The 15,654-nt window shown below is 56.0% G+C and overlaps 1 protein-coding gene across 2 annotated transcripts in view; it reads left to right on the top strand.

The window, feature by feature from the left end:
* Window positions 1-1,099: 1,099 nt before the first annotated feature.
* BCR (BCR activator of RhoGEF and GTPase) overlaps window positions 1,100-15,654 on the top strand; it is a 125,312-nt gene continuing 110,757 nt past the window's right edge. For both annotated transcript variants that reach the window (XM_041003517.1, XM_041003518.1), the window contains exon 1: window positions 1,100-2,848. In XM_041003517.1, the coding sequence (XP_040859451.1) occupies window positions 1,438-2,848 (1,411 nt within the window). In that variant the 5' untranslated portion in view covers window positions 1,100-1,437. The remainder of the gene's footprint in view (window positions 2,849-15,654) is intronic.

Raw genomic sequence — 15,654 nt, forward strand, 5'->3', positions numbered from 1 at the left:
TTTCCCATCCAGCTCCCTGCCTGTGACCTGGGAAAGCAGTCCAGGATGGCCCAAAGCCTTGAGACCCTGCACCGGCGTGGGAGACCCTGAAGAAGCTCTTGGCTCCTGGTTTCATATTGGCTCAGCTCCAGCCATTGCTGTGACTTGGGGAGTGAACTTTGGGGAGTGAAATTCCTTTGTAGGATGTAGTGGAATCTCCACGCCAGGGTCACATCCCTCGCCCCTGCACCCTGGAGCTGCAGGCCTGGGTGAGCCTCCCTCCCCCGGCTTTGCCCCTGCTGGGTGACCTGGACCAGCATTCTGAGTGTCCCCTCTCCTCGGTCTTGACACTTAGTGAGCACGCGGGGGTGGAGGTGAGGGGTCTGTGGGGATTTCTGAGGGAACTCAGGCCCAGTGTCATTTTCCACGTGAGACCTTGGGGTGGGGGAGTCGCCGGTCCAGCAGAGCGCACAGAGGAGGAGAGAGAGAGAGAGAGAGAGAGAGAGAGAGAGAGAGAGAGAGAGAGAGAGGGCTGTGTGTGTGTGTCTGTGTCTCGGGGAGGATGGAGTGTGTGTGTGTGTGTGTGTGGTGTGTGTGTGTGTGTGTGTGTGTGTGTGGTGTGTGTGTGTGTGTGTGGTGTGTGTGTGGCGTGTGTGTGTGTGTGTGTGGTGTGTGTGTGGTGTGTGTGTGGTGTGTGTGTCCGGGAGGATGGAGCGAGCCAGGCAGCGGCCGGGCAGGAGGAGAGCGCGGCTCCTTTAAGAGGCGCGCCCCGCTCCGTCGGCCGCGCGGCCACCGCCCCCCTCAGCCGGGTCCTCCCCTTCCTGCGGCGCCGCCGAGTGCGGGGCCGGGGCGCCGAGTGCGGAGCGAGCGGCGGGGCCGAGCGGGGCCGAGCGGAGCGGCGGGGCCGGGCCGGGCCGGGCTGCGGGGCGGCGCGCGGGGAGCGAGGGGCCTGGGGAGCGCGCAGGGCCGTCCGTGCGCCCCTGGGCTGAGGCGGCCGGCCATCCGGGGGGTGCCGAGCCCAGGGCGCACGGCCGCCCCGCGCCCAGGAGCCCCGCACACAATAGCGGCGCGCGCAGCCCCGCGCCCTTCCCCCTCAGCTCCTCTTCCTCCCACGCGCGCCCCGCCCCCTCCCCGCGGCGTGTGTGTGGGTGTGTGTGTGTGTGTGTGTGTGTGTGTGTGTGTGTGTGTGTTGGGGTGAAGGCAACCGAGCCGGCCGCCTCACCTGCCGCCCGGGAAGGGGCGGGCATTGTTCGCTGCTGCTGCTGCTGCTGCGCGGGGCCATGGGGGCCGCCGTGCGCCCCGGGCCGGGCCTGCCAAGGTGGCCACGGCGCGGCTGAAGCGAGAACCCACCTGACACCCCCAGGATCCACCCCCCTCCTTGCCCCGGCACCTCCGGCTCCCCTTCGCCCCTCAGCCCTTTGGCTCGCGCCCGTTCGCTGAGGCGCCAGGTGAGGCGTCATGGTGGACCCGGTGGGCTTCGCCGAGGCTTGGAAGGCGCAGTTCCCGGACTCGGAGCCACCGCGCATGGAGCTGCGCTCGGTGGGCGACATCGAGCAGGAGTTGGAGCGCTGCAAGGCCTCTATCCGACGCCTGGAGCAGGAGGTCAACCAGGAACGCTTCCGGATGATCTACCTGCAGACGCTGCTGGCCAAGGAAAAGAAAAGCTACGATCGCCAGCGCTGGGGTTTCCGGCGTGCCACGCAGCCCCCCGACGGCGCGGCCACCGAGCCTCGCGTCCCCGCGCCACGGCCCCCGCCGGCAGCCGACGGTGCTGACCCCGCTCCGGCCGTGGTCACCGCTGCCGCCACCGCCGAGGAGCCCGAGGCTCGGCCCGACGGAGAGGGCTCCCCCGGCGGTGGCGGCAAAGTCAGGCCCGCGGCGCCGCGCAGAGCAGGGGCGGCCGCCGCGACCACCGCCATCTCCACCACCACGACCACCAGCAGCAGCAGCAGCAGCAGCACCGCCACCGACCGGGACGAGCGTGGACCCCCCACCAGCGTGGCGGCGCTCCGGTCCAACTTCGAGAGGATCCGCAAGGGAGAGAGTGAGAAACCCTTCTATGTGAACGTCGAATTTCACCACGAACGCGGCCTGGTGAAAGTCAACGACAAGGAGGTCTCGGACCGGATCAGTTCGCTGGGTAGTCAGGCCATGCAGATGGAGCGTAAGAAGGCCCAGCAGTGTGCCGGTCAGGGTCAGGGTCAGGGTCAGGGTCAGGGTCAGGGTGTGGGGGACTCACTCAAACCTTCCTACCGGGGACGCGCCTCCGAGAGCAGCTGCGGGCTGGACGGGGACTACGAGGATGCCGAGTTAAACCCCCGCTTTCTGAAGGACAACCTGATCCAAGCCAACGGCAGCAGCGGCGGCAGGCCCCCGTGGCCACCCCTGGAGTACCAGCCGTACCAGAGCGTCTACGTCGGGGGCATGATGGTGGAGGGCAGCGAGGGCAAGGGGCAGCCGCCACCGCCGCTGCTGCTGCTGCGGAGCCAGAGCACGTCGGAGCAGGAGAAGCGCCTCACCTGGCCCAGGAGGTCCTACTCCCCGCGGAGCTTCGAGGACAGCGGGGGCGGCTACACGCCCGACTGCAGCTCCAACGAAAACCTCACGTCCAGCGAGGAGGACTTCTCCTCCGGCCAGTCCAGCCGCGTGTCCCCGAGCCCCACCACCTACCGCCCGTTCCGGGACAAGAGCCGCTCGCCCTCGCAAAACTCGCAGCAGTCCTTCGACAGCAGCAGCCCGCCCACGCCGCAGTGCCACAAGCGGCACCGGCAGTGCCAGGTGGTGGTGGCCGAAGCCACCATCGTGGGCGTCCGCAAGACCGGCCAGATTTGGCCCAGCGACGGAGATAGCACTTTCCATGGAGACCCAGGTGAGTGAGTGACCATGCACCACATCAGCTGGACTGGGCACACTTGCCCAGGTGGAGGAGGAGGGGAGGGGTGTGCTTGGTGCCCTAAGCTGTGAACGGGATGGTGGGTGGTGGGGTCAGGGGCACACACAGGGAGGAGTGGTAGAGAGGGGAATGGCAAGGGGCAGATGCCTTTCTGTGGCTTCTTGCTGACCCTGTGTCTGAGCTAACTCTAGAGCCCCATTTTTGCTTTTTTTTTTTGCCAAATGGGAAGTCCTAGGTGTTCCAGAAGGGGTTAGATCGGGTGTGCTATACAAACTAGTGACTTGTTGGGACACCGATGGGACACACACACACACACACACACACACACCAGGGGTTGGGCGAGGCCCGACACCTCCTTGTTCTGTGATCTTGCCACATGGTGGTGGGGAGAGTACAATGCTACAAAGCTGAGGTTGGTTCTGTACTGCCCTAATGGGATGCCTTCAGCCAGGACTGATGCGTTCACGTGCAACTTGGGCACCTCCCCCCTCCGCCCCCCACTGGCCGCCGTTCCTTGTCCTCCAGGGGTTGTGTGACAGCGTTTGGTGAACCCCAGATGTTTGCTGCTGCCAGTCGTTCCCAGGCTGCGCAAGTGCCAGGCTCACTGGCTGGCAAGTTGGAGCAGGTGCAGGTAGGCGCTGGGAAGGAAGTGAAGTGACAGGCAGCCGTGACTCAGTGGGCCGTCAAAGAGAAATCAATGGGATAATTCTGTCCATGCTGGAGCCGAGCCACACCCGTTCCTGAGCTTGCTGGCTGGGCTGGAAGACGCACCCCGTGGTTTGTGTCACCCACGTTAGGCTCCTCCATGTGTCTGAACCGCTCCCCCCTGTCCCAGCTTCCCAGTCCTTGCCTTTCCATAGAGGAGCACCCACAGACTGTGATGGATGGCTCTGAGATCAGACCCGTGCCTGGGATAAACAGCGCATGTCTGGCTCCAGGGTTGGTGTGAGGCCATGCCAGTCTCTTGGAGTCCTCTCCCTGTTGACCAGTCCTGTTTTCCTGCTTCGCTGATTTTTTTTTTTTCCTCCTGCTTTTCCTGATGGAGTTGCATGCAGCTGATTGGTCAGAATCCTGTTGAACTGACGGGCCTGGTGTTGGCTCCTGGCCCTCAGTCCTGACTGGTTTAAGGACTTCCAGGTGCTCATGTCGCTGCTTGGGTTGGCCCTCACCGTGGGGCTGGGATCTGCTTGCCTAGCCTGGCTGCTTGTTCCTAAGCCCCTGGCCCTGGGCTGGGTGGGGCTTGGGGGATGGGGAGCAGCTGGCTGTAGGTTTCCCAGGTCTCTAGTCGGGGGCGGAAGGTTGTAGGATTCAGAAGCCTGTTCTGCAGGCACTTCAGGGTCTGGAGGGTTGCCCTGCGGCTGCACTGGGCACCAGCCTGGTCCGGCCAGAGCTGTCAGCTGGGCAAGCCGGCTTGAACTGGCCTTTGGCGCTGGGGTGCGGGAGATGGTAATTAATGAAGGAGAAAATGAGGGGTTTGCATGTAGACCTGCAGGCTGCAGAGACTGGAGCTTGTTTGCTGGCTGGCTGGCAAATTTTTTTTAAAAAGACATATTTATTTATTTTGTTGCAAAGTCAGCTTTACAGAGAAGAGGAGAGACAGAGAGGAAGATCTTTCCTCTAATGATTTACTCCCCAAGTGAGCGCAACTGCCGGAGCAGAGCTGATCCAAAGCCAGGATCCAGGAAATTCTTCTGGGTCCTCCAAGCAGGTGCAGGATCCCAAGGCTTTGGGCTGTCCTCGATTTTTTTTTTTTTAACTTTAAGAAGCAGAGAGATATTGAGAGAGTTCCTCAGAAGCCAGAGCTGGGTCAGGCCAGTGCTGGAAGCCAAGAGTTTCATCCAGGTCTCCCACGTGGGTCTTAAGTACTTCATCTGTCACATGCTGCCTCCCAGGGGGAGCGATAGCAGGAAAGTTGGAATTGGGAATACAGCTAGAAACTCACAGCTGGACTTTGCTAGGGAAGGCTGGCATTCCAGGTGATGTTTTAGCTACTAGGCCAAGTGCCTTCCCCAAGTTTTTTTTAGAACTTTTTAAAGGATTTATTTTTATTGAAAAAACAGATATATATAGAGAGGAGGAGAGATAGAGAGGAAGATCTTCTGTTCGAGGTTTCACTCCCCAAGTAACTGCAATGGCCAGTGCTGCGCCGATCCAAAACCAGGAGTCAGGAGCTGTTCTGGGTCTCCCACGTGGGTGCAGGATCCCAAGGCTTTGGGCCGTTCTCGACTGCTTTCCCAGGCCACACGCAGGGAGCTGGATGGGAAGCAGGGTCGCTAGGATTAGAACCAGCGACCCTATGGGATCCCCGTGCGTTTAAGGCGAGGACTTTAGCTGTGAGACTCCAGTACTGGGTCCTTTTTAGGACTTTTAAAAATCTGCTTATTTATTTGAAAGGCATGGTTAACAGAGAGACATCTTTTTGCCTGCACAAATGACCGCAAGAGCAAGGACCAAGCGAGGCTGAAGCCAGGAACTCTATATCCAAGTTTCCCATGTGGGTGCAGAGGCCTGGGTGCTTGGAGCCATCTTTCACTGCTTTTCTCAGGTGCCTTAAGCTTGGAGCTGGATTGGAGGTGGAGCGGATGGGACTTAAACCGACCCTCATATGGAATGCTGGCACTGCTCAACCCACTGGAGCGCAGTGCTGGCCCCAGGAGAGTGTTTTAGAACACTTTCAGGTTCACAACAAAACTGGAATTGAAGATGTAGAGATTTCTGCTGCACCCCAAGCCGCGGCTTGTGTGTTGCTGTGGATGAACCCGCAGTGACGCGGCATCATCCCCCAGAGTCTGTGGGTTTCATTAGCGTCCACTCCTGCTGTTACACCATCTGTGGGTTTGGATCCTGTTGGGTTTTCAAATTCCTGTAACAGCTATGTGGCATAGCTGTTAAGGCTGCTGCCTGCAGTGCCAGCATCCCATATGGATGCCAGTTCAAGTCCCTGCTGTTCTACTTCCCATCCAGCTCCCTGCTAATGGTGCCTGAGAAAGCAGTGGAGGACGGCCCCTGCACTCCCATGGGAGACCTGGCTGCTGGCTCAGGCCAGCACTGGCTAGTGTGGCTATTTGGGGAGTAAACCAGTGCAGGGAAGATCTCTGCCTTCCCTTCTTACTGGAATTCTGCCTTACAATTAAATGTATCTTAAAACAAACAAAGCACCAAGCCAACACATTGCTAGTTGATTGAGCCCCAGGAGCCTTTAAGCTCCCTGGCCTGCTCTGACGTGCGGCTGTCAAGGGATCCTGTGCCGCTGGCTTGGCCATCTGTCTCTCTCGGGGCTGTTTACGGTGGATGGCTGCAGAGCTGGCTGGCCTAAAAAAGGAACAATGTGGAAAACCAGGTTGTGGGGAGGCAGTGGAAGTCACCCTGTCGGCCATGAGGGCTGCCCACGTGGGACGTGGGTGAGGAGTGGGCGGGCTCGCACTGAACTGTGCTGTCTAGGAGCTGACAGGGTGATGGGCAAGAGTGGAGTGAGATCAGGAAGCCTGGGGGGGGGGGGTGCAGTCCAGGCTCAGGGTGGGGTGTGGTGGTACAGTCACAGTGCAAGTTTTGGAACGTACCCACCTCTGCCCTCTGTGACCTCCTCCTCCATCTTTTAAAACATTCATTTGGGCCTGGAGTGGTAGCCTAGCAGCCAAAGTCCTTGCCTGAACATGCCGGGATGCCATATGGGTGCTGGTTCTAATCCTGGCAGCCCCGCTTCTCATCCAACTCCCTGCTTGTGGCCTGGGAAAGCAGTCAGGGACGGCCCAAAGCCTTGAGACCCTGCACCCACATGGGAGACCTGGAGGGAGCTCCTGGCGCCTGGCTTTGGATCAGCTCAGCTCCGGCTGCTGTGGCCACTTGGGGAGTGAATTGTCGGATGGAAGATTTCTTTCTCTGTCTCTCCTTCTCTCTGTATATCTGACTTCTCAATAAAAATAAAAATAAATCTTAAAAAGAAGATGCATTTATTTTATTTGAAAGGCAGAGTTAGAGACAGAGAGAACTCTTCCATCTACTGGTTCACTTTGCAGACAACAGCCAGGGCTAAGCCAGGAGCCAGAGGCCTCTTCCTGGTCTCTCAAGTGGATGCAGGGTCCCAAGGCTTTGGGCCATCCTTGACAACTGCTTTCCCAGGCCACAAGCAGGGAGCTGGATGGGAAGCGGGGCTGCCGGGATTAGAACCGGTGGCCATATGGGATCCCAGGTGTATGCAAGGCGTGGACTTTAGCCACTACACTATCGCGCCGGGCCCCTGTGGTGTGTTCTTGAGCCATCATTACCTGCTGCTTCTGGGGGGCACCTAACAGGGGCAGGAAGTTGGAAGAAGGAACAGAGCTGGGACCTGAACCTAGGTACGCTGACATTGGATGGAGGGGGACGGGACGTTGTCCCAGGGCCCCCGAGAACTGTTTCTTCTTCCAGGACAAAAACCCCCTAACTCCCCCACTTCCACTCCCCCTCACCCACGGCAGCCACCATCTTTCCATCTCTGGGGATTGTAACAGTTCTAGATCTTTTGTGTTAAGTGGGACCCTACAGGGTGTCTGGCTTATCTTTCCCTAGGCATAATAGTTTCAAGGTCCCTCTGAGTTCTGGCATGGTCAGGCTGCCTCAGTTTACCACAGCTGCTGGGGCTGAGGCTGAGAGGGCACGCAGGTCAGTTACTGACCATGCCCATCTCCTGCTAATCCCCTCCCTGGGTGTTTGAGGTCCGAGCCTGTGGGTCCGCTCTGCCCTCTGGCAGGTGCCGGGTGCTGAGATGTGGCCCTCAGATGCCGTGTGTGACTGTTCCGACTGTTGACACATCTTTGCTGAGCAGCTAATTGGCCCTCTTGGATCCAGCTGATGGGTTGGCGCCGAACAGTCATGGCTTTGTTGTCCCCCCACCCCCGGGGTGACTGACTGGAGCAGCAAGTGGTTTGAATGAGTAAGCCATGGGGCGGCGGGAGGTCACACACACACACACACACACACACACACACACACACAACCCACACCACACCACACCACACCACACCACACCACACCACACCACACCACACACCATACCACACCACACACCATACCACACCACATACCATACCACACCACATACCATACCACACCACACCACACCACACCACACCACACCATACCACACCACACCACACCACACCACACCACATACCATACCACACCACATACCATACCACACCACACCACACCACACCACACCACACCACACCACACCATACCACACCACACCACACCACACCACACCACATACCATACCACACCACATACCACACCACACCACACCACACCACACCATACCACACCACACCATACCACACCACATCACACCACACCACACCATACCACCCCATACCACACCACACCACACCACACCATACCACACCACATACCATACCACACCACATACCATACCACACCACACCACACCACACCACACCACACCACACCACATACCATACCATACCACACCATACCACACCACACCACACCATACCACACCACACCACACCACATACCATACCATACCACACCATACCACACCACACCACACTACACCACACCACACCACACCACACCACATACCATACCATACCACACCATACCACACCACACCACACCACATACCACAACTTTCAGGTTGGCCCTGCAGGCACGACCATGGGATAGAGAATGGAGCTGGCTGGTTCCGATTTGCACGAGGGTTGTCCAGCTCAGGAAGGCCGGGTTGTTTTGTAGGAACAGAAGGAAGCATTGTGGAATGTTTCACTAGAGGAGCCAGGACTGTGTGGGCCTGAGGGACTCGTGGGGAACCCGCTGCGCCTGGGACTCTCAGACTGACTCATCTGTTGCTTCTGGCTGTGGGAGCCACCTCCCCTGCATACTCAAAAGTGTGTGTGAGAGAGAGATACGGCTGCCCTCGTGTGTGTGTGTGTGTTTGTGTGTGTGTGTGTGTGTGTCTGTATGTGTGTGTGAGAGAGAGTATTGGCTGCCTTCGCTGTGCTGGTGCAGGTGAGCTGTGAGCTGTGGGCTGGAACCTAGCTGGGGAAGACGTCAGAGCAGCGACAGGCCCCGGACTGCCACTTCCCCGCTGTGGTTTGGGGTCACAGACGCTGAATGGGTCTCCTGGCCACCTGCTGAGGTTGCGGGGCAATGGCTCCGTGCTCTGGCTGGGTCAGAGCTGGGGTGGAGAGGATGAGCGTTAGATTAATAATGAACCTGGTCTCTGGCTGAAATGTAACTACTGTTGCTCTCTGTCAGGGTTTTTTTTCTTTTTTATTCTTTCTTTTTTCTTTTTTTTCTCTTTGGAAAAGTGTTGTTGTTTTCATTAAGTGTTGTCCTTGTAGCAGGCAATGAGTTTGTTATTGTCATGTTTAAGACTGGTCAGTTGACATTTCTGAAAGATTTATTTATTGATTTATTTTAAAGATTTATCTATTTTTATTGGAAAGGCAGATATACAGAGAGGAAGATCTTCCATCTGATGATTCACTCCCCCAGTGACCGCAACAGCTGGAGCTGAGCTGATCCAAAGCCAGGAGGCAGGAGCTTCTTCTCGGTCTCCCAAGTGGGTGCAGGTTCCCAAAGCTTTGGGCCGTCTTTGACTGCTTTCCCAGGCCACAAGCAAGGAGCAGGATGGGAAGTGGGGCCACCGGGATTAGAACTGGCGCTCATATGGGATCTCAATACGTTCAAGGCGAGGAGTTTAGCCACTAGGCTACCATGCTGGACCCAAAATATATATTATACTTGAAAGTCAGAGTTAGAGAGGGAGAGACTCCTGAAATGAGTGTAACATCCCGGGCTGGGCCAGTCCAAAGTGGAGGAGATAGGAGCTGCTTCCAGGTCTCCCATGTGCAGTGCAGGGCCCCAAAACCCAAAAGCCAGAGCCATCCCCCATTGCTTTATCAGGAAGCAGGAAGCTGGATCAGAAGTGGAACAGCCGGCCCGGTGCGATGACCTAGTGGCTAGAGTCTTGGTTTACTCTCCAAATGGCTGCAACAACCAAAGCTGGGCCAGGCTGGAGTCGGGAGATGGGAACTCAGTCCTGATCTCTCACAAGGTGGCAGAGACCCTGGTACCTGGGCGGTTGATCGCTGCCTTGGCGGGTGTGTTTACAGGGAGCTGGCTCAGCAGCAGGGAAAACAGGACTCAACACCAGCACTCTGATGCCAGCGTCACAAGTGGCTCTTTAACCGGCTGCACCACAGCCCTGGCTCCCATTTGTACCATTTTAAAGATTTATTTTTATTATTTTTTCATTGGAAAGGCGGATATACAGAGAGGAGAGACAGAGAGGAAGATCTTCCGTCCAATGATTCACTCCCCAAGTGAGCGCAACGGCCAATACTATGCCGGTCCAAAGCCAGGAGCCTCTTCCGGGTCTCCCACACGGGTGCAGGTTCCCAAAGCCTTGGGCCATCCTCGACTGCTTTCCCGGGCCACAGACAGGGAGCTGGAAGGGAAGCGGGGCTGCCGGGATTAGAACCGGCGCCCATATGGGATCCCGGGCGTGTAAGGTGAGGACTTTTAACCACTTGCGCCACCGCGCCAGGCCCCATTTGTACCATTTTAATCATTGGACTGTGTATGTCTTTCTTAAGAGCTGTCTTCTAACCAGTGATTCACTCCCTTAAAATGCCCACAACAGCCAGGGTTGGAGCAGCAGACCAAAGTCAGGAGCCGGGAACTGGAATCCCAGCCTAGGTCTCCCCTTGAGTAGCCACGACCCAACTAGTTGAGCCACCTGCTGCCTCCCAGGATGCCCCTTGGCAGGCAGCTGGAGTCAGAGGCTCAGCTGGCTTGGAAGCCAAGGTCTCTGGTGTGGGGTGGCATTGCCTTCCCTTTAAGACCAAGCCCCTAACTCTAGTTGTTGTTTTTATTTAATTATTATTTTACCTGAAAGGCAGAGTTACACACACACAGTCAGTGCTGGGCCAGAAACCTCAAACTCCCTCTGGGTCACCTTTGTGGGTGCAGGGGCCCAAGTACTTGGGCCGTCTTCCCCAGCTTTCCCAGCACAGTAGCAGGGAGCTGAATTGGAAGTGGAACAGCTGGAACTTGAAGTGGTACTCTGATGTGGGATGCTGGCCTTGGCGGACAGCTGGTTAACCTGCTGTGCCCCAATGCTAACCCCCCGTTAACTATTTTTAGTGTATAGTTCAGGGCAGTAAATATAAGAGTACTTTAGAAACTTTATGGGCAAATGGAAATTAAAAGATAAGTTCATTTTAGGCCCAAGAAAAAGGGGAAATCTGTGCATACGTTTTTTTACTTATAATATGCATTTTTTCATAAATGTTTCAGAAACACTCCGCGTGTATATTATTGTCATGCAAATGTCTGGAACTTTTTATTTTTTAACTGGAAAGGCAGATATGCAGAGGAGATGAGACAGAGAGAAGATCTTTTGTCCGATGATTCACTCCTCAAGCGCAACGGTTGGAGCTGAGCCAATCTGAAGCCAGGAGTCAGGAGCTCTTCTAGGTCTCCCACACGGGTACAGGGTCCCAAGGCTTTGGGCCGTCCTTGACTGCTTTCCCAGGCCACAAGCAGGGAGCTGGATGGGAAGTGGGGCCGCCGGGATTAGAACCGGCGACCATATGGGATCCCGGCGCATGCAAGGTGAGGACTTTAACCACTACGCTATCACGCTGGGCCCACCTCTGGAACTTTTATGTTTCTGAACTGAAGCTTCATACTTTTAAAAGTATTTATTTATTTTAAAGACTTATGTGTTTTTTTTTTTAATTTATCACAAAGTTAGATATAAAGAGTGGAGGAGAGACAGAGAAAGATCTTTCATCTGAATATTCTCTCTCTAAGTGGCCACAACGGCCGGAGCTGAGCCTGTCCGAAACCAGGAGCCAGGAGCCTCTTCCAGGTCTCCTATGGTAGGTGTAGGATCCCAAGGCTTTGGGCTGTCCTCGACTGCTTTCTCAGGCCACAAGCAGGGAGCTGGATGGGAAGTGAAGCAGCTTGGACTTGAACCGACACCTATGTGGAATGCTGGTGTTACAGGTGGTGGCTTTAACCACTGTGTCAGAACGCTGCCCCACCTTCCTTTCTTTAACCACCTCTGCCCCTTCAGTCCCTCTGAGGTGTATCTGGCTATGTCCAGATGTCTCCTTGCAAATGTGCCCCGCCGTTGTCTTTCAAAAAGCAACAGATAAAACAAGCTATCTGATGTCTCCATGACTCCCCCTGACTGCCCCCCTCCCTGTGCATCTGCTTTCTGTCAGTCCTTCGTGTGGCTTCCCACTTCAGGGTGAGGCCGTGTCCAAGACTGGGGAGTCTGCCCCGCCCCCACTGTCCCCTGGAACTTGCTCCACCTCTGGGTCCCTGCCCAGTGTTGGCTGTGATGATGGCCGCGTTTCTGAGCTCAACAGTGGTGGCTTGGGCACCGGGGGCTGTGGAGAGGGTTGGAGGCGCCATGGGATTCTGTCTCTCCGTGTTCCTTTGCCGAGCTCCTTGACTGTGGAGTCCCAGCTCGAGTTCATTGCCCGTCTGGTTCTGGCTGGTCTAACAAAACACCTGCGGCTGAGTAACTTCCAAACCGCAGAAGTTCATGGCTCATAGTCACAGAGGCGGAGATAACCAAGATGAGGATATCAGCAGGCTGTGTGTGGCATCTGATAAGGGGAAAGAGAGCCAGGGCTGGGCAGCTCCCTCAGGCCTTGCGTGGGGTGTTCATCCCCCTCTGGGGGAACTCTGCTCTGCTGACCTCAGTTTGGAAGGGAGGTGACAGTTTGGAAGGGAGGTCTGGGAAGCGATAGTAGATTTCCTGGGGCTTGATGACCCAGGGACACGTTGGTGGCTTTGGCTATTTATTATCGGATTTTTTTTTTTTAAATGCAAAGCTGTATAGAAAGGAGAAGAGGTAGGCAGAGAGAGAGCGAGCTGATGGTTTACTCTCCAAATAATTGCAATGACGGAAGCTGAGCAGGTCCAGAGCCAGGAACCAGTAGCTTCTTCTGGGTCTCCTGCATGGGTGCAGGGGTCCAAGCACCTGGACCATCCTCTGCTGCTTTCTCAGGCCGCAAGCAGGGAGCTGGCTCAGAAGTAGAGCTTCTGGGACTCTAACTGATGCCCATATGGGATGCAGGTAGCATTATAGGCAGAGGCTTGATTTTAATTTGCTGCACCAACCCAGGCCCTATTTAACCTCAGGGAGCTTCTGGACTCCCCAGGCTAGAAGCCTGCAAATGAGCTGCCTTGGCTGGGCTCCATCTCAGCCTCGACCACCTTGCAAAAATGACCGTGGTCCCGGAAGCAGACCAGCTCATGATGCCCAAGGGAGGAACAGGTGGCAAAGGTTGCAGGTATGGTGCCAGCCCAGGGGCAGCCCCATCCTTGTTGTGAACTCATCATTCGTTGGCAGAGGCTGTATGACCTTCCTCAGGCCCTCAAAGCCTTCTTATGAAGTGGCTGGAGCGAGATGATTATCAAAATTATAGGTTGCCCTCCGTCCATGGCTTGAGGGGGTGTGAGACCAATACAGACCTGGAATAACCAGGTCAAGGTCAAGGCCAGAGCTGCCTCCCTCCTCATGCGAGGGGCCCAGAGGAGGGCCCCGGGAAAACTCCCTTGAGGTCTCCTGGCTTGGCCAACTCATCCTGTGCACCTGCTATGTCAGGCAGAGCGGCACTAAGTGGACTGGTTAGAACCTCACCAAAGGAGGTCCCTTTCAGTCTGGTGGGAAGACGGCCATTGAGGCCAGTTCCACGGCAGGTCATCTGATCCCAGACCCCAGGCAGGTGTCTGAAGGTGTCACTGTCTGGGGACCCCATCTCCCCTCTTACTTTATACATTTCCAGCACTGTCCCGGTGGGGCCTCCAGCAAAGTGGTGTGGGGAGGGGCCTTCAGGGAGGAGACGGTCTGCCCATCCATCCACCCACCATTCCCATGTGTCCGTCCAAGGGCTGCTTGTTCCCTAAGAGGTTAATTAGTTAGAGGGTTGGTCCCCAGGTGGCAATTTCGAGCAGTTCTGGAACGTTTAAGAGCTGGGAGCCTCATGGAAGGTTGTCCAGATTATAAGGGCTTCACCGTCTAGAGGGATACTTGCAGAAGTGGGTTGTTAGAAGTGTGCCTGTGGTTCGTGCCCTTGCTGCTCTGCTTCTGATCCAGCTTCTTGCTAAGAGCCTGGGAAAAGCAGTGGAGAATGGGCACAACACCCATATGGGAGACCTGGATGGAGCTACTGGCTTCAGAAGCCTGGCCTAGTGCTGGCCGTGATGGCCATGTGGGGAGTGAATCAGTGGATGGAAGAGCTCTCTCTGGGTCACTTTCTTTTTGAAATTCCAAAACAAATGAATACATTTTAAGGAAAAAAAAAAAAAAACAATGAGAAGAGATGTTGAGACATCTTGCAGTTGTGCCCAATTTTCTTGTGTTGTGATGGCAACACCAGATGGACCGGGACAGGCTGTAACCACTGATTGTGCTCCAGCATGAGTGGGTTCTGGAGGGTGCGGTGGCACAAGACTATGGCTGGATGCCACATACATGGAGGCCAGGCACATGGGCCAGGGGGCACAGGGGAGGAGACCACCCTGGGGGATGCTGATAGAAGAGGGGAAATCTTAGTGAGGCGGCCACAGCAGGTGGAGAGTGGCCAGGGCGTGAGGGGTGGGGTCCTCACACATGCTGCTGATAGCCAGTGGCATGCAGTGTGGTGGGAAACAAATCCTGTGTACATCCCAGGGCATTGGGGAACGTTCCAGAAGGGTTTTTTGTGGACCTGGGCTGGGGAAGGAAGGCAGACCTTGTAGGTGGAAGAGCTGCCTCCACTCAGGAGTTCCGGGTCTTTTGGCCCTATGCAAGGCTAGAGGGAAGGACCCTTACTCCCAGCCTCCTCTTGGGTGTGTGTGTGTGTGTGTGTGTGTGTGTGTGTGTGTGTGTGTGTACCAGAGGTGAGTGTGGCCTCCTGTCTGATCTGATGGAGACTTTCTTCCCCTTGTGTCTGGCACCAGGTGATTGGATGCCACTTGGCAAGAAACGGTAAGGAGAAACGGCTAAATCAGCAGGGACAGACCTTGTGTGATCCTGCCAGGGCCTAGAGGGTCGGCCGTGAACTTCACCTCCCTCTGTTTTCTCCTGGTTCTTATATCCTCCCAGGAGGAGTAGAGTTCTCACATTTTGTTTATTTTTGTTTGAAAGACAGCTTTTACAGAGAGATGGAGAGATAGAAAGGAGATCCTAAGGTTTATTCTCCAAATGACCCCAGGGGCTGGGCTGTCCAAAGGCAGGATCCAGGAGCTTCTTCCGGGTTTCCTGCATTGGTGCTGGCTTTAAACATTTGAACTGTCCTATGCTGCTTTCCCAAGATCATTAGCAGGAAACTGGATCAGAAATAGAGCAGCCAGGACTCGAACCTGTACCCACATGGGGTGCTGGTGTCACAAATGGGTACTTTACTTGCTATGCTACAGCACCAGACCCTTGTTCCCATGTTTTAAAGGATGTTTGATAGGATGAGTGTTGGGGTCTCCCACCCGCCCCTGCCCCCTACCCATCCAATATCCTGTGTTGAAATCCTGCCCCCCAACAAGGGAATGGTATTAGGCAGTGGGCCCTTTAAGGGGAGAAGGGGGAATAATTACGTCGTGAGATGAGTGGGATTACAGTGTCCTTATAAGAGGGCCCAGAGAGTCCCCCCCCCACAGGGACACCCGCGAACCAGGAAGGAGACCTTCACCGGACACCCAGGCTGCCGGTGCTTTGATCCTGAACTTCCCGGCCTCCGGAACTGCAGGCAGACAGTTTCTGCTGTTTATGGGCAGCT

Source organism: Ochotona curzoniae, unplaced genomic scaffold (assembly GCF_017591425.1).
Source record: "Ochotona curzoniae isolate NIBS_2020 unplaced genomic scaffold, NIBS_Ocur_1.0 scaffold_274, whole genome shotgun sequence".
NCBI lineage: Eukaryota > Metazoa > Chordata > Mammalia > Lagomorpha > Ochotonidae > Ochotona > Ochotona curzoniae.